The following is a 24,396-nucleotide window of genomic DNA, read 5'->3' on the forward strand; positions in this document are numbered from 1 at the left end:
CAGAGAACTATTGATTCGACACTAATATTGGTCATTTTTGATCATTTTTATATATCTCCCCCTCCCCTAAGTTATGGGGCTGAATTTGGACTAAACGGGATCGGAAGTGTCGTTCAACTCAGTGACCCCGAAAACTGTGGATTTGACACTAATATTCGTCATTTTCGACCATTTATTTGTATATCTCCCCCTCCCCTCCCTCAAGCTGTGGGGCTGAATTTGGATTTAAACAACAACGGAAATGTCACTGTTCATCTCAGCGACCCCGAAAACTATAGATTCGATATCAGTAATTTTTGATCATTTTTAAATGACTCTCCGAGGGGAGGGCCCTGAGTTGCACCGTCAAAGTGATATGACAAAAACCATATGTGGTACGAACCTCATCTATATTGAAAATTTGATCGAAATCGGTCAACTGGTTCAAGAGTGATGAAATCACAAAGACAGTTACTTTTATTTATATATACATACTAGCAGCGTTCACCCCGCTTCGCTGGGGTCACCCCGGAACGCAATAAACCTTGTTAATTAGATAATTTTTACTTTTTCGCTTTCAAGTAAATGTTAACATTATATCGCCTGTCATTTATGTTAACCCGCCGAGTGACACGGTCATGCGGGTTGCATATAAATACGTTTATTTTTATACCTATGATGAACTAACAAAGGATTTGTACGTTATGGACACTTGAATGGTCAATTATCTCAAGACACTGGTAATTAAAAATTAAAGTGATATGATAAAAACCATCTAGGGTCCAAATCCTAATAACCCCCCAAAAATGAAAGAAATTGGTTCAGCCGTATTAGCGTGATGAGCTAACAAAGGATTTGTGCGTTCTCTTTTATATAATAGATTACACCCCCCCCCATATATATATATATATATATATCTTCTCCCCCTCCCCCAAGTTGCAACGTCAAAGTAAAAGGATAAAAATCGTCCCAGGCCCGAATCTCATCCATGTTGAAAATTTGATCGAGATCGATCTGGTGGTTCAAGAATGATGAAGCCACAAAGACAGTCATTTTCATTTTTGTCACGTATATCTCCCCCCTCCTACATTGCACCGTCAAAGCAAAATGATGAAAATCGTCCCAGTATGTACCCTATCTAAATATCCATGTTTCAGAATTCTGCGGTACTTCCGGAACAATTTTTATAGAGGTAGTTGGTGAGTACTTCAAATTATATGCCCGTAGCCAAACTACATCTATAAAAATTGTTGCGTGAGTACAGCAGGATTCTGAAACATGGATTTTTGGATAGCGCAGATATTAGTTCCTAAGTGAAGTCTTGACCCGACTACAGTAGGTCCCATAGTATTGGAGCTTTGAACCTTTAAAGTTAATTTTTTCGTGTTTTCGGCAGCCTATAACTCCGAAAGGAAGAATTTGTGCACCCAGGTTGGTCTATACATTTTGTTGTATCTTGCAGTCAGGAATCACCTCCCAAACGTTGTTGGTGTTGGTTTGAAACACCCTATACATATATATATGAAATCGAATTTTCAAGTGCCTAATTTTTAAAGAGGGCACGCGGCAAAGCATGGAGCGCTGCAGTGTAAGCATTGAAGACCGTTGTTGTAGAGGATCTGAAACTGTTGCACAGTGGTTCGAGTAGCGAAACGGATGGAAAAGTATTTGGATACAATAGACGAAAGGAATTACAGTAAATTACAATGACCATTACATAATTATGAAAAGAATAACTTCATTCTACAATAGTAGATTGGCTACAAAAGGTGTCTTCCATTTCAATTCAGGCAGAGCATGTACCATCACCATCTCAGATATTGTTGAAACTTTTTTTATAGCAACTAGACATGTTTTTAAGAGACCCATATTTTTTTGTTTTGTCGAAAAAAATTTCCCGCCAAGTAATGGGCCATCAAAGACGGGGAGTACAATTTATGAATTGTAGAAGACATGGAAAATGGTCAATTTCGGAGCCTCACCATTCGGCTATGGAGACAGGTAGAGTTATAATTCTTGTTGTGGTATGTACATAGGGATATAAATAAACTATATTTTATTATAGTTTGGTTTGCGCATGCGTATCTTTTTGTACATAAGTTAACAAATGAACGTCAATTTATCTGAAAAGTCGAAGTTTGCGAATTTTTTTCGAGCACTTCCGGTTCGAATTTTAAAATTCTGTTTTCACGGTTGGTAAGACCTAGTTACCCGCTTTCCGAAAAAAATTTTGTATCGCTTCTGTGGTCAACCGTTTTGTCGCAAAAAATTCGAGAAATTGTAAAATTTTCAAAAATCGCCATTTTTGGGCGCCATTTTCTCGAAAACACCATTTTTTAAAATTCTGAAATTTTGTCAGATGGTTCAACTTTACCTGAATAATAAACACACCAAATATCATTCTCGACCAATGCTTCATGGATTAACTGCAGCCTTTTAAAGTTAGCGAAGTTTCGCTAATTTTGATGTCACAGTTAGCAACACTGGGAACAATAAAAGTGCAATGATTTGATGATGTTTGTGGTTCATATTCATTAAATGAAGAATAAAAGGTTTTCTTGGCTGGTTTTTTATTATTTTGAACAAAGAGGCTCTCTGAAATAGTAAAATGAGCCTGCCTCTACTCCCCCGTTTTCTTAAACTGAAGTAATCTGAGGTGGAAATTACGATTACGAAAAACACAAATTTTAAGTTTACTTGAAATGGCCATCCAATGAATTCTGATGATCTATAAAAGGCCTAAACTATTACTTCAGTATGATTTGGAATGCTCCAGACAAAGTCTCAATTAAGTGCGATGTCATTACAGTGATCGAAAAATGACAAAAAGTTAAAAAAAAATCGAAACGTTTTCTTACGCGTTCCAAAGAAATTTACTGAATTTTTAAACAGAACAATCCCAGCATAAAAATGGGTCACTCGGAATTTTATAGTATTCGACTAAAGTGTGTCAGTCCGCAACCTGAGAGGGAAGTGTGTGTGTGTGTGTATTGTGCAAATTTTAAGTTAGCTGCTACTGCGTTGCTACAAATCAAAGGTGCAACCTGTATTGAAGCTGTCATGAGTGACCTATTTCCTTTAGTAGTATGATCCGTAGAAAATGACAGCTGTCTTCTTCAAGAATGTGGTGAATGTCCTGGAGTGGAAGAAATAAGCGTGGTGTCTTTAATTATTGATCCTGATGAAAATGAAAGTGGTTACGTATACCATATGGGAGAATAATGATCTCGTTAAAAAAAACAAAAACTGTGCCACTTTCTGTTTTCGTATCGTACATTGCCGGTTTAACTGTAAGAATTGTAATTCATGACTACATCAAGAAAATCCAAAGAGAATCAATTGCTACCGAAAACCACCGTATAAAATTTCAAGATACAAATTCTATTTTACTTCATGTGGACTTCGTTGAAAACTGGACTGTTATTCTGCGAAGTGAAATTCAGAGTTATCACCGAAATATGAAACAATTGACAGTTTTGTTGTAATAAACGACGATAAAACACACAATTCGGCTGATGTACTCATAGTCATAGACAAGATTCTAAACATACTCGAAGAAAAGCGAAAATATATTTTATAGAAAAAGGTTTGAATACGTGAAAATAGGTGTCTACAATTTCCCAAACCGTGTCAGTGATTTCTGATGGTGCTGCATCCCACTTTAAAAATCGCTTTCAGATGTTCGAGATGCAGACAGGTCCGATAAAGCAGTGTTTTTGCAGTGAAACCGGCCATGCAAGGGTCTCTGCGACGGTAGTGGGGGACAAAGAATGTGGCAACGCGCCATAGCCTTAGGCTAAAACAGATACACAATATTAAAACCGCAGAAGAAAAAAATGAAATGAAATCTTTAAGTTTTACGTTCCACAGTTATGCCGGTTAGGCTAAAGGAGACGGTGATTATGAGAAATGAATGAAATGGTGGAATGCAGAACGGCACAAGCTGGGATTGAACCAGGGACCCCAACCACTGGAAGTGAGCGCTCTACCACTGAGCCACCGCGTCCCCACTAAAACCGCAGGAGAATTCGTGAGTATAGTGCAAGTACAAACTCCGGGTATTACTCTCGTTTTGTTACCTGGAACTGAATTCGACGACTTCCGGAAGAAAAAAGGGAAAGTATGCGACCGGTAACTGGTATTCAACGAAGTTATCTTTGGCTTTCGGAAAATTGCGAAGTTTTTATGGCAGTAACGGGTCACCATGAACTAACTTCATACTTCCCCCAAAATCGAACTTTTGCAATTCAAAGTGTAGATTTAAGAAATCTGCAAAAAGGAAATTTTGTTATATACATATATGTATAATAACCAGTGGTGCGTAGCAGAAATATTATGAATAAATCATGAATTACGTGAAGTTTAAGTGCTGTTTATGCTTCCACATGAACCTTCAGCAAGGTACAGGTTTCCAGAAGAGCATAAGAGAAGTGAAAATAAGTGTTTTATGACTATCGACAATGTGCTACGCAGGAACGGATCCAGGACGGACTTCTGGGGGGGGGGGGGGTTGTAATACTGCTACTTAGAGCTACTTTTAAGAGCTCCAAACTCTGGGATGGGTTATATATATATATATATATATATATATATATATATATATATATATATATATATATATATATATATATATAAGAGGTGTCCCGACAAAACGTACCACTTTTGACGACCTGTCATAAATGACAACCTATCATGGATTAATTAAAGCATTTCTGATATTTATTCCACGACAAAACGTACCACTTATATAAATTACAACCTGTCATGGGCTAATTAAAACATTTCGGATATTTAATCCGCGACAAAACGTACTGCTTCATGTTAAGAAACTACTTCCTCGTGAGCAGGTAAAACAACGGCAGTATAAGGTTGAGAAGAACAGACAGACAATGTATCGAGTTATCAAAGTGCAGAAACTCATTGGTAAAAGAGGGCTCATTTACAGAGGAAATGTAGCAGCCTATAAACTCAAAGACACAGCTATAGATCATGGAAACTTTTTGGATATTATTCCTTTCTTAAGCAAATTTGATCTTCCGCTTAAAAGTAATTTAGATAAGGTCACCGAGAAGAGTCATATACGAGGAAGTAAGCAGGATAGTGGTCGCATAACTTTTACTAAACGCGGTGAATTATGTTTTGAATGCTATCAGCACACTTATCAGAGAAGATATTTCGAAAGAAGTCTCTCAAGCTTCAATATTTTCTGTTCTATTAGACACTACTCAAGATATAGTAGTTTCAGGCCAGTGCTCTGTTGTTTTACGGTATGTTGTTAAAATGGTTGTTAAACAAAATATTGTTGTCATTGTAAAATGCATATCTACCACAGGCCAGTGTCCTTGCGGTTTACTGCTGAAAATTCTGCAGAAGTTGAACCTTGATATTAAGAAATGTATTTGAAATTCAACCGATGGCTCAAGTAACATGCAAGGACAATATTCGGATTTTTTCAATTAGCCTATGATCAGTTACACGTGTGATTCAGTTGATTTTGAGTTTAACGGCCCTTTTAGCAGCGAGGCTATATGAGACGGGACATACTGATTTACGGGAAATCCGAAGCACATGAGCTCCCGCCGGGAATCGAACCCAGGTCTCCCACGACAAAGGCGCATACGCTAACCGCTTAACTACTAAGAAACTCAGTTACACGTGTGGTGTTACGCTCATATACTCAATCATGTCATATGTGAGCTGACAAAAAATTGCATTGATTCTGTGTCATTGTTCTGCTGAATGACTGTGCGATATTTATGCGTGAGTCTTATCAGCGAATGTACATTTGGAAGATCAAATGTTAACAAAGGCGTCTTACAGTTATTGCGGAAACAAGATGGTAGAAAACACACTGTTTTTCAGAAAAAGTTTGGTCATTTTTCGAACCCAAAAAATGCTTTGTATATACAGTTGACAATAACAATTAAGAAAATTGCTTCTACAGAAAATATCAAACCAAAAGCTAGGTGTAAAGCGAAAGGATATATAAAAGATCTTCTCAAGTTCAAAACAATTCAGACAGCAGATATGTTCCTTAAAATATTTCAAGTGACGACCTCTCTGTCAAACTATCTCCAAATAGAGGGTGCTGCTAGTGTAGTCCTATCGGATGATGCAGACTACTCTGTTCGAACTGAAAGAGTAGAGAGATGATTTTGAATCCGTTAAGAATGCAGCATTAAGCTTTGCAGAATTTGCCAATAACAAATTTGAAGACTTAGAACGTGTTTTCTTTTTTTCTATTGACCTATCGACAATTCGCCTTCAGAGATGAACAAAGATTTTCTTGTGAATATGAAGATGAAGTTGCTTCTATCCAATGACCAGGTACTGCATCGAAGCATTCAACACAATATTGGACATGGTAGTTTTGAGTATTTCTTCAAGATTCAAGAAGCAATGTACTTTATGGATTATTTGGACCCTAGCCACTTCAACCAAGTAACAGAACTTCCAGACATGCCTTTCGATAAACTTACATATTTTCTGAAAAACTTCAGTTAAGAAGTTTCCAAGGATGCTATAAATGTATTCTCTTGGACTTTTGAAGGACGTGGATATCCTTGAAAGTCAGTCTTGATGACGAGCACAACCGAGAAAAAATAACTGTGCTGATGGTGCAAGTGATTCAGAATTAGGAGAAAATACATTTGTTTACAAGGAAAGCGAATGCAAAATGTGTTGCAAAATTGTCCAATGTGCTGCTTTTTAATTTTGCAGAATTGTAATTTGTGCAGTAATACTTATCCAGGTTTCCAGCATAACATTTTATTGACTTTGCCCGTAACTCAGGTAACATATGAAAGAAATTTTTCAAAATTGAAATAAACTGAAATACATTAAAAATAGGCTAACGAGTACCATGTCTCAGGAACATTTGAAAACATTTTTTTGATGTCTATTGAAAAAGATTTATTAAAAAAAATATTTCGAATGCAAAAGTGATAGATACAGTAGCATCAAAAACTAGTACACTAAAACATCTGCTAATTTTGTAATATAGTATACGTTGTCCTTGAACTTCATATAATATTTTGAACAATTCAGAATAATATACTGATGAAAGAATATCAGGTTTTAATTGTCAATTGTCAATACTATTGACTTACTGTAGAAAGAAAACTGCAGTTGATTTGTGACATTGAGATGCTGGTGGCCCTTGTGGGAGAAAGGGCCCGCGCCCCTCTAATAATGCCTATCCGTCTCTGGTCCAAAGCCTGGATAAAGTGTGATGGAAATCAGCAAATATTCAAATATTGCATATGCAAGATTCTTGTTGGTCTTGGTCTGGCGAGAATCTTGCAGGTATGGTCTTGGTGTTGCGAGAATCTTGTAGGTATGGTCTTAGTCTTAGTCTTGGCCTTGCATCGGTACTTTTCTCACCACCAATCTGTTCAACTTTTAACCTTATTTTGGCCGATATATAGATACTTATATACCGTCCTATCAAGTGGTACGTTTTGTCGCCTGGCATTATTTGATGGCTGATTGGAAGACTCTTCGCAAGTAGCCCTCCAGGCAAGTGGTACGTTTTGTCGCTTGTCATTATTGTAAGTGGTTTTAGAAAACCCTTCACAAGCAGCCCTCAGGGTAAGTGGTACGTTTTGTCGGTGGTACGTTTTGTCGCGTATTCATATAAGAAAGTTTCTTCTTCTGGGGGGCGGCGGCAATCGTCCCCCTAGATCCACTCCTGGATGAGTTATGAGTGAACCAACATCTATTGGAGCATATGTATGATTACATGCTATTAGCAAAGAAGACAACAACCAAGCAAATGATTGGTCCATGTAAAAAAAAAAAAAAAAAAAAAAAAAAAAAAAAAAAAAAAAAAAAAAAAAATCAGTGAAATTTTGTTTCCGAAGACCATTTTAAGTAAGTGAACTTGAAATTTGTGTGTTTCGTAATCGTAATTTCCACCTCAGATTACTTCAGTTTAAGAAAACGGGGGAGTAGAGGCAGGCTCATTTTACTATTTCAGAGAGCCTTTTTAATCAAAATAATAAAAAGAAACAGCCAAGAAAACCATTTATTCTTCACTTAATGAATGTGAACCACAAACATCATCAAATCATTGCACTTTCATTGTTCCCAGTGTTGCTAACTGTGACATCAAAATTAGCGAAACTTCGCTAACTTTAAAAGGCTGCAGTTAATCCATGAAGCATTGGTCGAGAATGATATTTGGTGTGTTTATTATTCAGGTAAAGTTGAACCATCTGACAAAATTTCAGAATTTTAAAAAATGGTGTTTTCGAGAAAATGGCGCCCAAAAATGGCGATTTTTGAAAATTTTACAATTTCTCGAATTTTTTGCGACAAAACGGTTGACCACAGAAGCGATACAAAATTTTTTTCGGAAAGCGGGTAACTAGGTCTTACCAACCGTGAAAACAGAATTTTAAAATTCGAACCGGAAGTGCTCGAAAAAAATTCGCAAACTTCGACTTTTCAGATAAATTGACGTTCATTTGTTAATTTATGTACAAAAAGATACGCATGCGCAAACCAAACTATAATAAAATATAGTTTATTTATATCCCTATGTACATACCACAACAAGAATTATAACTCTACCTGTCTCCATAGCCGAATGGTGAGGCTCCGAAATTGACCATTTTCCATGTCTTCTACAATTCATAAATTGTACTCCCCGTCTTTGATGGTCCATTACTTGGCGGGAAAATTTTTTTCGACAAAACAAAAAAATATGGGTCTCTTAAAAACATGTCTAGTTGCTATAAAAAAAGTTTCAACAATATCTGAGATGGTGATGGTACAATTTTATATTTTTTTGCCTGAGTTGAAATGGAAGGCACCAAAAGATGATTTCTACAATGATTTTGAATTTCTAATATAAGACTCGGAAAATGGCTTTTGTCCGTGTTTTTAGCGATTCGCACCACTGTGGATATGTAACGAACGAAACAAATGGTAATCCGATAGTGCAGTGATAAGGAGGTATAAGGAATGCATTAACTTCTCCCATTCAAGATGGACAATGAGATGACATGTAGCTTTGCGTTATCTTGAAGCAGAATAACAAGCACTGTCTTTGTGGTTTCAGGTTAAATGTACAGTTACATAGATCGTCATGCTCATTCGCCAGCATCCGCGATGCACAATATCCAGAGAAGTCCCACCAAACAAGCATAACTCACTGCTGCAACGGGTGTTTTGGTTGTTTGTAAGTGAATTTATACGGAGCTAACAAACAATGAAGGAGACCGTGGAATATCGTAAAGAAATCATTTTCCATTGCATGTCAGCACTCTGTGCAGAAACGTATCTTTTCGCTGACGAGACAACAATGAAACACAAGCATTTGGTTGTATTTTCCGAGCCACTGTCAACTCATATGGAATACATCGTCCCACTTTATACAGCTCGCAAGCTGGTAGCTGGTAGACGGTTTCTATACTATAAATGGATGCATCTCTTATGGCTCATATCTTCGGCCATTATTATCCTCAATAGCCACCTCGAGTGTATGTTGTCTATGTTTGTAGATGTCCCGTGCGTGGTGGTTCCTGGAGGGGTTTATCGCAGTTCTTAAATTTGTTAAAGAATCATTGTGATGTCCACTACTTACCATGGCCCTACAGACTGACTGTCGTATTTTTCTCTCGTTTCACTATAATTTATAAACTCGTAAAAGATAGAAGCTGTTTGGGGTACTTATGTCTGACCTGTCCTCACTTGCATTTCAGTTTAATTGTGGTGACCAATAATTATAATGCGCAGGAATACTTTCTTTTTCCTTTTCTAGGAAGTGCGTGGAATGAAACCAGTTCATACCTGATGGGCACCTAAAAACGGTGTATATATTCGTTCTTAATGTTTGTTAAATAAATATTTATTTTCAGTCGCTTTACCAATTGTAAATCCAATTGTAAATGCTGTCAAAAAATGTTAACTGCTCTCAAGAGTTTCTAGATCAGTTTCTAGATACCTTCTGGTGAAATATATATATATATATTAATAGTAAAGCAAATTGACAAAATTCCAATACTACCTACTAGGGAAACTCAAAAAAATTGACAATATGGAAGACATCTTCATTAATGTATGATGATGCGCGTCTCTCGAAGTTATGACATTTTATATTCAATCGTAAAATGTTTAAAACAGTTATGACGTAAAATTTCCCGTATCTGAATTAAGACGGTGAATTGAGATAGTATGCTTTGAATTTGATTGTTGACTCCTTTTCCTTGTCAAATGTCTTTCGTACAGTTTGTCTTACATTTCGAAATTTAGCTAGGGAAAAGGGTGTGAACCTGGCCGTTATGTAGACACCACAACAAAAGACAAAGAAAATGACAAGGTTGACAATGGACTCCATCAGATTTAATCTCTGGATTATGTCACGTTCGGAAGGGAATCTCCTGGCCTCCTAGTCAGCGAACTCCACAAAACATATCAGGCTACACTTTCGCTGCTAAATTCGAGTGGGCCCCTTTTGTTGGCGAATGGTTGTTGATGAGCCCCACCTGCGTTTGCTTTGCCACGATCTCTTTACCTGCAGGCATTCCTAAGGTTGAACGTTTTTCAGATACTGTTTCACTATTCGGTTATATGAGCCACGATATATACAAGGTATAACAAAAAGGTACGGCAAAATTTCAGGGGTGGATTTCTTATGAGAAGACAGGCAAAAAAAAAAAAAAAAAAAAAAAAAAAAAAAGTTCATATGACCATATGACGGGGAATTCATTGTTACAGAGTTAAGGCCATTGAGCCGCCTTATGGTGTGAAATAGTCACATTCTGGTCGCTCCTTAATGTGACTCAATTTGAACCTCAATAACTCAGATCCTAATTAAGCGAGAAAGATTATTTTAGTAACAATGTGCTTCTGAAGGATGAAGCTTTCCGCCGATATGCATTTTATGAGTGTACTCCAAGGGGGAAGAAATGCCATCCCCAAAATCCCAATGAAAAAAAAGAAACACGTAATTACCCTTTCCTGTCCACCGTGGTACCCTCCACATACATAAAACACATATGAACTTTTTTGCTTATCTATTCACCCCTGAAATTTTGCCGTACATTTTTGTTACACACTTTCAATCCCAGCTCGCGCCGTGTGGACTTTGTGGTAGACAAACATCGTGCTCGTGGGTTTTCTCGGGGTTCTCCCGTTTCCTCCCACTATCTTCATTCCACCATTTCACTCATCTCTCATAATCACAGTCTCCTTTAGCCTAACCGGCATAACCGTGGGACATAAAACTTAAAGATTTCATTTCAGATTTCATTTTGTTACACCCTGTATATATCCTTCCTAATAACTGATAATTTTCAGCGGTAATTCACTAGCATTACCACGACGCTCTGACATTCCCGTCACATTACAGTAATGATGAGGATGGTTACATGTTTCTAGCATAAATACTCACACGACAACAGTGTTTTGAAATTGGTCGGATATATATATATATATACAAATTATCCCTCTGTAGTACCTCAATATCGCAAGTAGTTCTAAATACGTACCTGGTCGGTGATGCTATTTGGAATTCGAGAAAAAATGTTTTTGAACGAATTTCCATGTCCATGAGTGAACTCATATTCTACCAACTGATTATCCCAAGCAGTATTCTCATCTAGATTTAGTCTGCGAAGTTTGGAAATTACAGCAACTAACAAAATAAATAAATAAATAAATAAATAAATAAATAAACACACACACACACACACACACACACACATATATATATATATATATATATATATATATATATATATATATATATAGAGAGAGAGAGAGAGAGAGAGAGAGAGAGAGAGACGAGAATAGATATATAACTAAGTTCAAAGTAAAGGAAGTACATAACGAAACATAGGAACATGATATTATCCATTCTAATTATTACATGGTCTAGGATCGAATTACGACCCTACACATTGTTTATTTTACTCACTGAATGTAATTTAGTATTTCTTCTCAACACTGAGACTATGAGGTGGAACCTAATGCAATGAAGGATCTGAACAGGTCTCTTGGTTGGTTTATATTTGGAGTTTAACGTCCCTCTGAGCTCTGAGGCTATATGAGACATGAATTTAAAAGGTTAACATGAGATTCACGTTACATGAGCTCCCACCGGGAACTGAACAGGCTTGTAATTAGTCCGTTACAATTCTTAAAGATTAAATTAATCACTACAAATTGTTAGTTTTTAATTTAACGAATTAAATTTTTTCGAAAACTATAAGAAATAGTTAATTTTCAAGAAACTTTATATGAATAATTTTAAAAACTTCAAGAGGGGTTCCACTATGAAAAGGAATAATGCACGATTATTTCCCTAAAATAGTTCCAACTTGCCTTGAAATCCCTGACTCATGGACTTTGTAACGATGAAGTTGCAAATACTGAAGATTATTGTATTTCGTACGTGTGTGTGTGTGTACACACACACACACACACACACACACACACACACACACACATATATATATATATATATATATATATATATACATATAAACTCCATGGTTCTGGATAGTCACAATAACATTTTAAAACACATTTCTGACCAGAACATAATGAATTATTTAATAACATTATAATAAGGAGGAAGGTAATATTGTATATGCAGCAGATAAAATTTTTGAGAAGATGTCTAGAAGAGGGAGTTACTCCAAAAGGTCTAAGGGTGAGGAAGAAAGGATTAATGTGTAAATCAATAAGATTCAAGAAACTAGTCAAGAAAATTGAGAAAGAAGTGATATGGGATGTCATAAGGAAAAGAACTAAGGAAGTGAGAAAAAGTGAAGGAATGTCTAACCAAATTATAGAACATATAAAGTAAGGTCTCATTATTTTTGTGAGGGAAGCAGTAATAAGAGAATTAAAGAATGGGAAAGGAGTTTTGAAGGAAAAGTAAAGATGAGATTAGACAACAAAGGAAGATTGTTAGGTTGGAGAGAAGAAAAGGATAATAGAAACAGAGTGGCAGTTATAGGTAACATAATATTATCAGAAGAAGAGAAGAAGTGCTTAAGTCTAGGACATAAATTTAAGGTTAAAGAAGAAGAAGAAGTGGACAAAAATGAATTAGTGTACACAGTAGAACTAGCAATAGCAGATATAAAGGACAAGGAGGAGAGGGAGAAAATAAGGAAAAAAGCATTATCCATCGTTAGACAGAATATGAACAAGAAAGAAATTAACTTAAGGAAAGAGGAAAAAGAAGGACTGAAAAGTCTAAGAAAAAGAAAAGACATTGTAGTGGAACAGGCGGATAAAGGAGGTGCGTTGGTAATTTAGAGAAAAGGTGGTACCAAGAAAAACTAGGAGAGCTATGTGAACAAACTTATGAGGAAGTAGGTAACAAAGACATGAAAGAAGAAGTGATGAAGAAGATAGTACAAGAAGGGAAAAAAGAAGGGATTAAAAAGTTGATAAATGAAAAAGGAAGGATTCCTATAATGAAAGGTTTTCCTAAAATACATAAGAAAGAAATTAAGCTAAGACCAGTAATGGACTGCAGAGGTAACTATTTTGAACCACTAGAAGAAAAATTAAGAGAGATAATGGATGAAATCAGAGAAGAGCAAGAGACATACAGAATTAAGGACACGGAAGAATTGAAGAAGAAGCTAGATCAGATTAAGTGGAATCAAGAGAACATGTTAATGTTTAGTGTAGATGTTAAAGCCATGTTCACAAGTATAACAGGGTGTCTACTGGAATATCAGAAAGTAAATTCATGACTTTTTCATGACTTTTCATGACCTTTTTGTTCAAATTTTCATGACCATGGCGATAAAAATTTACCATTAGTAATAATAAACCCCTACCATCAGTGGTGCATCGGTTAAGATGAAGATCACATTATGTTCTTATTTGTCTAATGTACATAATGTCGATTAGCTGACAACTAATTTTAAAATGCAAGAGCAATTTAAAAGGCAGTAAACAAATTTTTAATTGCGGTTCAAGTATAGGTTTAAGGCTTACCAGGTTCTATAGATTTAAAAAAAATCTTGTGAACAGTCCCGTTACATTCAGCTAGGTTTTTTATCTGCATTTTATGTACTCTGAATTCTACATTTATAATTTTCGTTTACAAGAAAAGACTGATTACGTAAATATACAATTCTTTTCCATCGTGTCATATTTGAAATTAGCGTACATAAACATACTGATAAGACCTACTGAATTTGTTCATAATGGAACCTTCATCCTGGATGGGGTCTGATGCCTTCTTTCTTCTCTTTTTTCAAGGGTACTTTTACAAATATTTTTTTCTCACAGTCTGCATACTAGTATCACATCAAAACTTAAAAAAAAAGTGAACACAAAAATGGACATCTTGATTGAATATCACAAGTTCAACTTCTTTTTCAATGAGTTAATTTGAACATCAATTCCATCAAGTTCTGAAGTTACTGAGTCATTGAGAGCTTTACGTTTCAGTTCCAAACATTTTAAGTCTTTCAACATGGTGCGTTTCGCTTTCTCTTGTTCTTCGTAGGTGTCTTTTTGCCTTTTGAGGACTTCTCGCCTTCGTGACGATGCATTTCGCACAGATAGTATCAAAGGCTTTGTGACTGCAACGGCCTAGATCAGAAAGTTGGACAGTAAAAAGTTGTTACTATATTACAGAGACTAGAAGATGAAATGGGGAGCAGCTAGGAAGACAGTAAAGTACCAGCTAACTGGTGGGGGAAATTCTCACAATTACTGACCTGATACAACTGTTTCAGTACATGCAGTATGAGGTTTAAAGCATGAAGTATAAAAATATACTCTGAGATTTCAGATTTTCATGACCAGTTGGGTAAATAAAGGACTTTTTCATGACTTTCATGAACACTAAGCAAAATATATGACTTTTTCATGACTTTCATGACCAGTAGACACCCTGTATAAAAAGAGATTATGTTTTAAGGGCGATAGAAGAAGAAATGGAAGGGAAAGTTAGAGGTCAATGGAAAAAAGAAAAAGTTATAAGAGCGCTTAAGACGTTATGGGAAAATAGCTACTGTATAATTGGAGAAAGATTAGTAAGGATAAAAGAAGGTCTAAGCATTGGGTCCAAGCTGAGTCCAGTTTTAGCGGAAATAGTGATGAATAGGTGGGAGAAAAAAGTGACAAAAGAAGCAAAGGAAAAGTTAATCTTCTTTAGCAGGTATGTAGATGATTGTTTAGGCATATGGACAGGGAATAGAGATCAACTGGAGAAATATGTTGGACTCATAGAAGACGAAGAAAAAGGTATAAGGTTAGAATTAGAAGTAGAAGAAAACAAATCCATCAATTTTATGAATATGAAGATAGAGAAACAAGGTGAGAAAGGAATTACCAGTTGGTATCAAAAAACGTGTTGGGCAGGTATTTATTGTCACTGGAGAAGTGATGTAGACAGAGCAACTAAAAAGAACTTCATTAGGAACATGGAAAGGAGGATAGAGAACATCAATAGTGAAGAAGAGGGAAAGAAGGAAGATTTGGAAAATTTCTATAAACAACTTAGAAATAGTGGATATAGGATAGAACAGATAAAAGGAAAGAAAAAAGAAGAAAATATAAAAAAGAAAGAAGAGGAAGAAAATAAGAAGTGGTATGGAATTCAGAGCATAGGAGAAAAGACGGAAGTGCTAAAGAAGTTATTAAGAGAACGAGGTATTAAGACATATAGAAAAGGAGAAGAAACGTTGTTGAGGTGTATAAGGAAGAAAAAGAAAAGGAGGGAAAGCAATATAGAGGAGGAAGAAGAAGGAGTTATCTATGAAGTGAAATGTAGTGAGTGTGACATGAAATACATAGGGGAGACGGGATAAAGGCTCATGGACAGATTCAAACAACATAAATATGATGTTCGAATGAAAAGAGAAAATAATGATATTTACAAACATGTGAAAGAAACGGGATATAGGATAGATTGGGAAGGGGCTAGAGGTTTAGAAAGAGAAAAAAGAAAGATTATTAGGAAGTAAAAGGAAGCGAGAAGAATAAAGAAAGAACAAGAGAAGAACTTAATGAGCTAGACAAGTGGTATAAATATACATGAGCAATGGGAGAAATCTTTAGAAGTGATAGAAAAGAAAAATGCATAAAAGCTATTAGTGCATTTTGAATATTTCCAAATTTCTGTTATTTTATTTTATTTTATATAAAGATCAATAGAATTGTAAAATTGCATTGACAATTAACATGTATTAACAATATAATTATATGATATTGTTACATATTACAAATTTAAATTTTATATATATAAAAACATCAATTAAAATTATAAAAATGAATATGCTAACTAACGGCTGAGGAAGATATAAGATTTGCTGTCATCTGTCTTTTCTCAATGTCTGATGAAGAGGACGTTAGGTCCTTGAAACTGTAACAAAAATCGTATAGTTATTAAATAATTCATTTTGTTCTGGTCAGAAATGTGTTTTAATATATATAGTGGCCAGATTGCCTCGACTAGACTTATCGGCTACTCTATCTCTAAAGTCGTGCAGGCTTCGGGCTGTCCATGGGCAGGCTCTTGGCTTTATCTTATGAAGACATGGATTTGGCCAAAAACACCGTCGGCAGGGTTAACGTCATGGTGTACGACGCATTAATAAGGGTCGCTGTCGGCTAGATCAGATGGAAATGCTGTTAGACGGGCCACAGTGCGGCAATTCACTATTCAATTTAATGTTTGACAAGAACGATGTCTAAACAGCTATACCATCCAGAACTACTTCCTCATAATAAGATAGAGAAGAAAGTGTCCCACGAGAGTACCACTGTTCAACATCTGTTACAAGGCACAACTGACATGAGTAAAATAACACCACCACTAGCCGCTAGAGGCATGGAAAATGTTCCCTAGACAAATGAGTCGAGGTACCAGTTGATTCATGCCAATAGTTGGATACGAGTGCGTTGTCAACCACATAAGGCAATGTATCTTTCTTAAGAGCAGAGTACAGTTCAGGTTGGTGGTAGTGGTATCTTCTATGGGATTGTTCATATGGGATGAAATGAGACTCCTGATGTATCTGACAACGTTTCTCATCGGTGAACGTTACAAATGCCTGCTGCCAGATCATGTTCATTCCTTTGTTCGACTCCAGCACCTTCCCGGCGATTTATATATATAGCAAGACAATGTTACAGCTCATCACTTCCAAATTGTGGCTCAATAAGCAATCCATGCATGTTAACTTGCTTGTCTGGTCTTTGGTGAATCCTGGATTCAATCACTCAATCCCATTTGCTTGCTTGCTTGCTGCGAACACTTTGGGATGCTGTTAAGATCCCAAGCTCTTGCCATAGATACTACTCCGACCAATCTTCGTGGATTATGGGAGGCTGTGCATCGATCAGTATAGTTCCCCAAAACTTCCAGTGTTTTTTGGAGGTCATGCCACGTTGCATCGACCCAATCAAAGCAAAAGGGGTACTAGACGCTGCAAGAATCTCTAATTCAATTGTTCGTGAGTATACTCGTATATATATAGGGTAGACCATTGTCTTGATACACCGTTGCAACTTTTACAAATATCCGCAGATGGACATTGTTTGACATACTCTGTAATATCACGAGTTTGTCAACCCAACATAAAGTTATATATATTTTTTAAAAGGCACTACGTCAAGTTATTACATATTTCAAATATGCTATGTTAAACGAAGATTTATAATATCGCATTTGTTGTTCACTGTTGTAAACTAAGGACGCTATATTATAAACATCCAAAGTATAGTATTACAAATATCCAAATTTTGAAGTCCTCTACATAAATAATAACGCAAGTGAAAAGTGTGTAGCAATGCACATTTAAAATAGTTTAGTGACTAACACTATGGTTACGATATGACGGATTTCAAGTAAACAGAAACAAAGTCATAAGGGATTGAAAATTTGATGTTTTTTTTTTAAAGCCTTTATTTTAAAAACTCCCTTAGATAAGTATCTCATTTTATTACAGAGATTGTTTTCAATAAATGTGAAGATCATAATACCGTTTACAGCAATCTGATATCTCAAGAAGTTCTGGAGATATGGTAAACACTCGCAAAGTTTGCAACATTGGTTAAAATTATGTATTTCCGAGAATTTGTAATTATACTTAGCAAAAAGTATTGTTATAATACTACAGAAGCAAAGAAAATAAAATTTGCTTTAAAAAATTCTCTTAAATAAACTATTTTGAGCAATATATCAAATTTTATCATTCTTTTTCTATCTCTGAAACTGTTTTAAATATCAAATTCCTATAAACAGCACAATGGTCTTTATCGAAAACCATCTACGTAATTGGATGTGATACTTATTTAAACACTTTTTTCCCGGAATAAAGTTCTATTTAAAAAGTCATATTTTAATCTGTGACTATTTCTTCTTGTTCGAAATACGTCATATGGTGATTCTAGTTTTTGATACTAAGGTAAAGTCTGTTTCAAAACATAAAGTCCTCGTTACATACCTTCTTCTGAAGGAAGCTATAATTTTGTAAGAGATATAACTGTAATATGCTAGTATATCTTCAATTAAGTGGTGCCCTTCTAATTTTCGTACTTCATTCAGTGTTAAGGGTCTTCACCACAGTGAAATTAAACTACCGCTAATTTTAGAGTTTTTCTGTAATATCTTCAAATCAAATAATATTCGAAAAGCAGAAACGTAATGAACTAGACAATACTATTTTGCATGTAATACCGTTATCACAACTCATATATCTGCTTTCGATTTGCAACTGTAGATAGATTTAGCGTTTTTTGCGGGTTCTGTAAATAGCGGCATACCAAAAGCAGATAGGTGAATTGTGGTAAAGGTATCACATGCAAAATCGTGTTGTCTAGTTCACTACGTTTCTGCTTTTCCAATATTTTTATTTGGTTTGAATATATTACAGAAAAATTTTAAAATTAGCGGTAGTTTAATTTTGCTGTAGTAAAGACCCTTAAGGAAATGTCGGCAGCTGAGTTCTACGAAATGACTTCTGATGATCAGAACGATATGTTTTGAAACGAACTGCACTTTACTTCGGATGTTCATTACCTCGTTGATCTCACTTGCGTTATTACGTGAGATGACGAAGTCAACATTGTTCATTGAACGTGGATCACCTCTCTCACCGACAGACAGATTCTATCATCCATTAATTGTGCAGTAGCAAACTCTAAAACATATCGAGTGCAATCAATGTGCCCGAAACCCAAATGTAATTCAATTTCTCCATTCTTCAAATGTCACGAAAATTTTAAAGTACTCAGCAGACAGTTCAGAAATAACAATCTATGTCTTTTGCTAATCACACGATTCACACGTTCAGCAAGGTTGTCTGTAGTCACTAGTTTCCAACCTTAGCCACCTTTGTCGTGCAAACCAGTGAGTCCCTACAACAATCCTCCATACAGTCCTACAACAGCCGTAGGGTTGTCAACTGGCCGGTATTTCACCGGCCTGGCCGGAAATATTGCTGTTATTTTGATTAACATTGGTGACTGGTAAAATTTCTTACCAGCCCCTTTATGATCGGTATTTTGAAATCTGTAATTCAGAATAAAACATCGAACATCGAAATTCTTCGACAGTCTTCACAACCTTTAAAAATACAAATTTCCGTTGTATTATACATACAGCGATATATATATATTAGTTTTTCATTTATTTAACATAAGAAATTTTATAACAGTTAGATTTTATTGTGAAGCATTGTTTTCAACAATAGAGACAGAAGTGTATAATTTGTCATAATTGTCCGGCATAAATATAGCTGTAAATTTAAGTTGTCCATCGATTGTTGGCAAATAGCTCTTAGGAATTTCGTTAGTACAATGTTTCTTGCATTGTTTAGTTTCACGTTTCTACCTTTCATCATCTATCAACAGTGGCGAAGCGTAATCCCAAAAGTAGGGTAGGCCCGACAAACTATTAACACAAATAACATTTAATGTATCATAAAATGTTTAAAATTACACTCAGAATTATATTTTCCTTATTGAGTTTAAAAAAAAAAACTACCAAATCTATTTATTTTAAAGAACTTTCTTAGCTGCATTTCTAACACTGTTTAGAATTGAATTTATGTGCATGTATACATAGTAGTTATTTTTGTTGTTATTATTGTTTAATTTAACAAGAAGGAATGAATGTACCAAGCGACTAGAATCAAACCCCGTCAAATCCATTTTTCATACAAATTGACTTATACATACTATCCTATAGTTTTAAACATGCTGAATTCAAAGAAAACATTACTTCGTGCTAAACCCACCCATTCTACTGTAAAACAATGTTGAAAACGTGGCTCGGTTTCAACATCCGCCAGCGGACAGAGCTAGGCCATCCTTGGTTTCAAACTCCGCCATATCCACGGCAGCCAATAAGAATGCCCGGGTTAGTCATGTAACTTCCCAGAATGCTTAGCGATTTTGGGTTAATAAAAAAAGACTTGAAACAGAAAGACACAATTCTCAGACCAGAACAATATAGAACATCCTTAGTAAGCATTTCATAAGGTATGGGTAACAGTACCAGTTAAAGATTGGAAATCAGAAGTAGAAAAGGTATAAAAGATGCCAGGCAATTTGTATTTCAAATTTAGCCCATCCAAACGAATTATTTTGAAGCAAAATCAAAAGAAATCGTGTGTTCCTACATAGTCGAGGAAGAAGATGATGATAATCTTGATGTCGTTTAGAAAAATAATGTAAAAAGCCACTCTTCGTAAGGTTTAACAACATTATGTTCTCAAATCTGAGTTAGTTTTAATATTGCTAATGTCCGTGTAATCCAATTTTGAGAACACAATAAAGTATTTTTCAACTTTGCATGATATTATTGATATCCTATAATGTCATAAATTGTTGGTTTTCCCTCATTTTATTGTTAAATCGTACTTAGTTTTAAACTCCCTTTGAAGCAAAAGCATAAATTTAGCATGTGTTCTGACTTTCAATATCAGACAAGTCATGTCAGTATCAAAACCCGCCAAATCCTTCATTTAGTATCAAAACCCGCCACATCCGAATTTTCAACTATTATTCCTTATATTTTAAATTGTTATTGTTGGATTGTGTTCATATATTGTCACTATGACACAATACAATTAACAACATGTTCGGTAACAAAATTATGTTTGTATTTCCAAGGGTTTATGTGTGACAGTTTTTGTGACTTTTCCACAAAAGTGTGTAAGAAGATTTGGTGGAGTTTGATTCTAGTCGCCTTATATAAGCAAAAGTAGACTGAAAGTAGGTCCTTATTATTATTATTATTATTATTATTATTATTATTATTATTATTATTATTATTATTATTATTCAACAAATATTTGCATGAGGAAAACACGCAATATGTATTAATGGAATATTCTCATTTAGCTCCACTACAAATATCTTGAAGTGTAGTTCATATTTTAATCTGTCTGGTATTTGCAGCGGGGGGATAAGGGGAATTTCCTCTCAAGTTGCTGTTTCCATTTCCTGCATATTTGAAAATAGAGGAAGAGAAAAAATAAGTACATTCTTACAGTTAGCTGTCAAATTTCTTGTTTAAGTGTTTGTTACTTGCATCTTCCACTTTAGAGTAAGTACAATACTGTATTTAATTAATGTATCACGTAATAATGACTTTACTAGACATGTCAATGCTCACAAGGAACTTCATTTGAATCAACGCAAGGTATCTAATGTTGTGACATACCTAAGGGGCTGGCTTCCGGGCTTAAGCACTCATCGAAATTTTATCGCAACTTTTTATTGTTTTATATATATTGCAGAGTTTTCACATTTCCAGAAATAAAGTTAGCAAAGTTCCCCCCGAAACACTCAAAGCCCCAGAAACAAAATCGTAAATATTCCACTGATTCTATGAAAAGGAAAACTCAACTAAAATTACACACAAATATAGTTAATTTATCCTGTACGGTACCACTTGTAAATTTATACATATTTTAATGTATCAGACTTATATTTTATACGCTATTATAGACCATGCCCTATGTAAAAAAAAAAAAAAAAAAAAAAAAAAAAAAAAAAAAAAACCCTACTCTGAATAACTCCTGAGAGTACATACCTAAATTAGACAAGTTATCACGAACAGAAATACATAATTCCACACAGAAACTTCTTACTCTGTGTTAAGGAATCATTTTATAACATACTAGCGTCGATCATCCGCTTCACTGAGTTAAAATGAAAATGAAATGCACAAATCCGTATCTCATGTGTTCGGTACCCGTGAAATATGCTGTTTTCATTTTTAGTGGCATCGATTTAAACGGCACTGGAAATATCACTGTTCATCTTAGCGACCCCGAAAACTATGGATTCCACACTAATATAAGTCATTTTCAATCATTTATATATATATATCCCTCCCCCAAGTTGCGGGTCTGAATTTGGTTTTAAACGGATCGGAAGTGTCACTGTTCATCTCAGTGACCCCAAAAAATATGGATTAGACGCTAATATCGGCCACTGTCGATCATTTACACACACACACACACACACACACACACACATATATATATATATATATATATATATATATATATATATATATATATCCCTTCCTCTATGTTGCGGGGCACGGCATCGGAAGTTCATCTCAGCGACCCCGAAACCTATGGATTCGACACTAATATGGGTTATTTTTGATCAGCCTTATGTATTTCCCTTTCCCCTCTCCCAAAATTCGGGGCTGAGTTTGGATTAAACAGGATCGAAAGTGTCACAGTTCATGTCAGCGACCTGGAAAACTATGGATTCGACACTAATATGGGTAATTTTTGACAGTTTTATTTATTTTCCTTTCCCCCTCCCCGACAATGTCGGGCTAAATTTGGATGTAAATGGGATCGGAAGTGTAGTGGGTTTGTCCACCTATATATATCTACCTTTCCCAAGTTGCAGTGCTGAATTTGGATTTAATCAGCATCAGAAGTATCACTGTGCATCTCAGCGACCCCGAAAACTACAGACTCGACACTAATATCGGTCGTTTTCGATCATTTATAAATGTTCCTCCCCCTCCTTTCTCCTAATTGCACAGTCAAAGTAATATGACAAAACCATCTCAGGTCTGAACCTCATCTATGATGAAAATTTCATCGAGATCGGTCGGGTGGTTGAAGAGTGGTGAAGTCAAAAAGACAGTTACTTTCATTTATATATATATATATATATACCTCCTTCCCATGTTGCACCGTCAAAGTAAAATAATAAAAATCATCACAGGTTTGAGCTTCATCTATACTGAAAATTTGATAGAGATCGGTTGGGTGTTTCAAGAGTTAAGTTCTATTTATTTTTGTGTATATTTTTGTTTGCACCTTCCCAATAATGCGTGCAATCCCAAGGCGAAAATAGTTTCGCTTCCTGAGCAGCGTAGCCTGTAAACCTGTCTAGCGAGCTGGTGAGGCTCAGACTGAAAGGACTTCCGAGTGTTTCCAACCTACTATTTTGTTACCGAAAAAACAGAAATGTTGAAGTATTTATTGACTTTATTTCATAAGAAACCGAAGATAAAGAAAAAAAACAGTAGAAAACAGGATAGACCCGGCCTCAGAGTACGCTCCGCCATTGCCTATCAGCGATTAATATATTCTGTTCATCTTTTCAGGTACGGTAATATTAAAGAAATGACAGGAACTGTGTTAGGGAAAATTTGAAATGTACTTGTAAGGAATTTTATACAGTTATTGAGAGTGAAAAAGGATTTCCTGTAGTTGAAGCATAAGTCTAAAGAGTAAATTTCATTTTGCAAATTCAAAATTGTCACGTAAGGATTAATATGCTTTTGTTAACCTGTTTCGATAATTTTAAAGAAGTGACAGTTACTGGAAAATTTTTTAAAAAAATATCAATACCGACTTCAGTTTCTCATTTTTAACACAATGTATCTATTAAGCTTACTAGTGATTTTATTAAGGATATACAGAATACAGATGCTAATGAATTTTTATCCTTGATAGTACATTTCCCTCCCATGGATAAGTCCGAACAGAGATACTTCACACTTAGGGCTATATTATAGGAAATTTTGAGGGGATGCCGGTAATTTTATTTTCCAGAGTCGGCAACCCTAAGTAGCCGTAATGCTTACACATTCGACAATGAATTGCACCTTTATCATGCCCTTCTGCCTGAACCAATAGAATTACATCATGTATTTCATACTTGACGGGCGCTTCGATAGCACTCGATGTCTTCACACTTGCTATTTTACAATGTTTGAATGGCAGAGTCTCTCTATCGGGAAGAACGGGGGAACGTCCAAGAAATAGCTTAGTCCCATCCCCGTTTCATCTTTTCACATGGTTCTCCTCCTTAACGGAAGTTCAAACAAATAAATAACACTGTATCTATTGTAATTTGACTTTTCCTAATTGTGGAATACGCACATACTACTTGTAAAATGAAGAATTTGGTTCCCACTCGGACAGCATGCAAATTTGAATC

At 35.4% G+C, this 24,396-nt stretch overlaps 2 protein-coding genes across 2 annotated transcripts in view; one reads left to right on the forward strand and one right to left on the reverse strand.

Annotated features, from left to right (window-relative positions):
• Window positions 1–12,328, reverse strand: part of LOC145679402 (uncharacterized) — a 65,618-nt gene extending 53,290 nt beyond the window's left edge. Inside the window, exons 1-2 of the mRNA XM_081749984.1 lie at window positions 12,310–12,328; window positions 11,475–11,620 (exon numbers count right to left, since the gene is read on the reverse strand). Coding sequence (XP_081606110.1) covers window positions 11,475–11,620; window positions 12,310–12,328 — 165 coding nt within the window. The remainder of the gene's footprint in view (window positions 1–11,474; window positions 11,621–12,309) is intronic.
• A 997-nt stretch (window positions 12,329–13,325) lies between these two features.
• Window positions 13,326–23,580, forward strand: LOC145679403 (uncharacterized). The gene is made up of 3 exons (XM_081749985.1): window positions 13,326–13,666; window positions 14,882–15,279; window positions 23,558–23,580. The coding sequence occupies exons 1-3, from the start codon at window positions 13,326–13,328 to the stop codon at window positions 23,578–23,580; spliced, it is 762 nt and encodes a 253-aa protein (XP_081606111.1).
• The last annotated feature ends 816 nt before the right edge of the window (window positions 23,581–24,396 follow it).

Source organism: Thermobia domestica, chromosome 2, assembly GCF_964235325.1.
Source record: "Thermobia domestica chromosome 2, izTheDome1.hap1.1, whole genome shotgun sequence".
Taxonomy (NCBI): Eukaryota; Metazoa; Arthropoda; class Insecta; order Zygentoma; family Lepismatidae; genus Thermobia; species Thermobia domestica.

Bases quoted from the DNA above. Each gene is read 5' to 3' on its own strand.
- LOC145679403 (XM_081749985.1), top strand. From the start codon at position 13,326: ATGAAAGAAGAAGTGATGAAGAAGATAGTACAAGAAGGGAAAAAAGAA. The intron at 13,667-14,881 runs GTGTCTACTGGA...TTATGTTTTAAG, and splicing joins ATGTTCACAAGTATAACAGG to GGCGATAGAAGAAGAAATGG. The intron at 15,280-23,557 runs GTGAGAAAGGAA...TCATCTTTTCAG, and splicing joins TATGAAGATAGAGAAACAAG to GTACGGTAATATTAAAGAAA.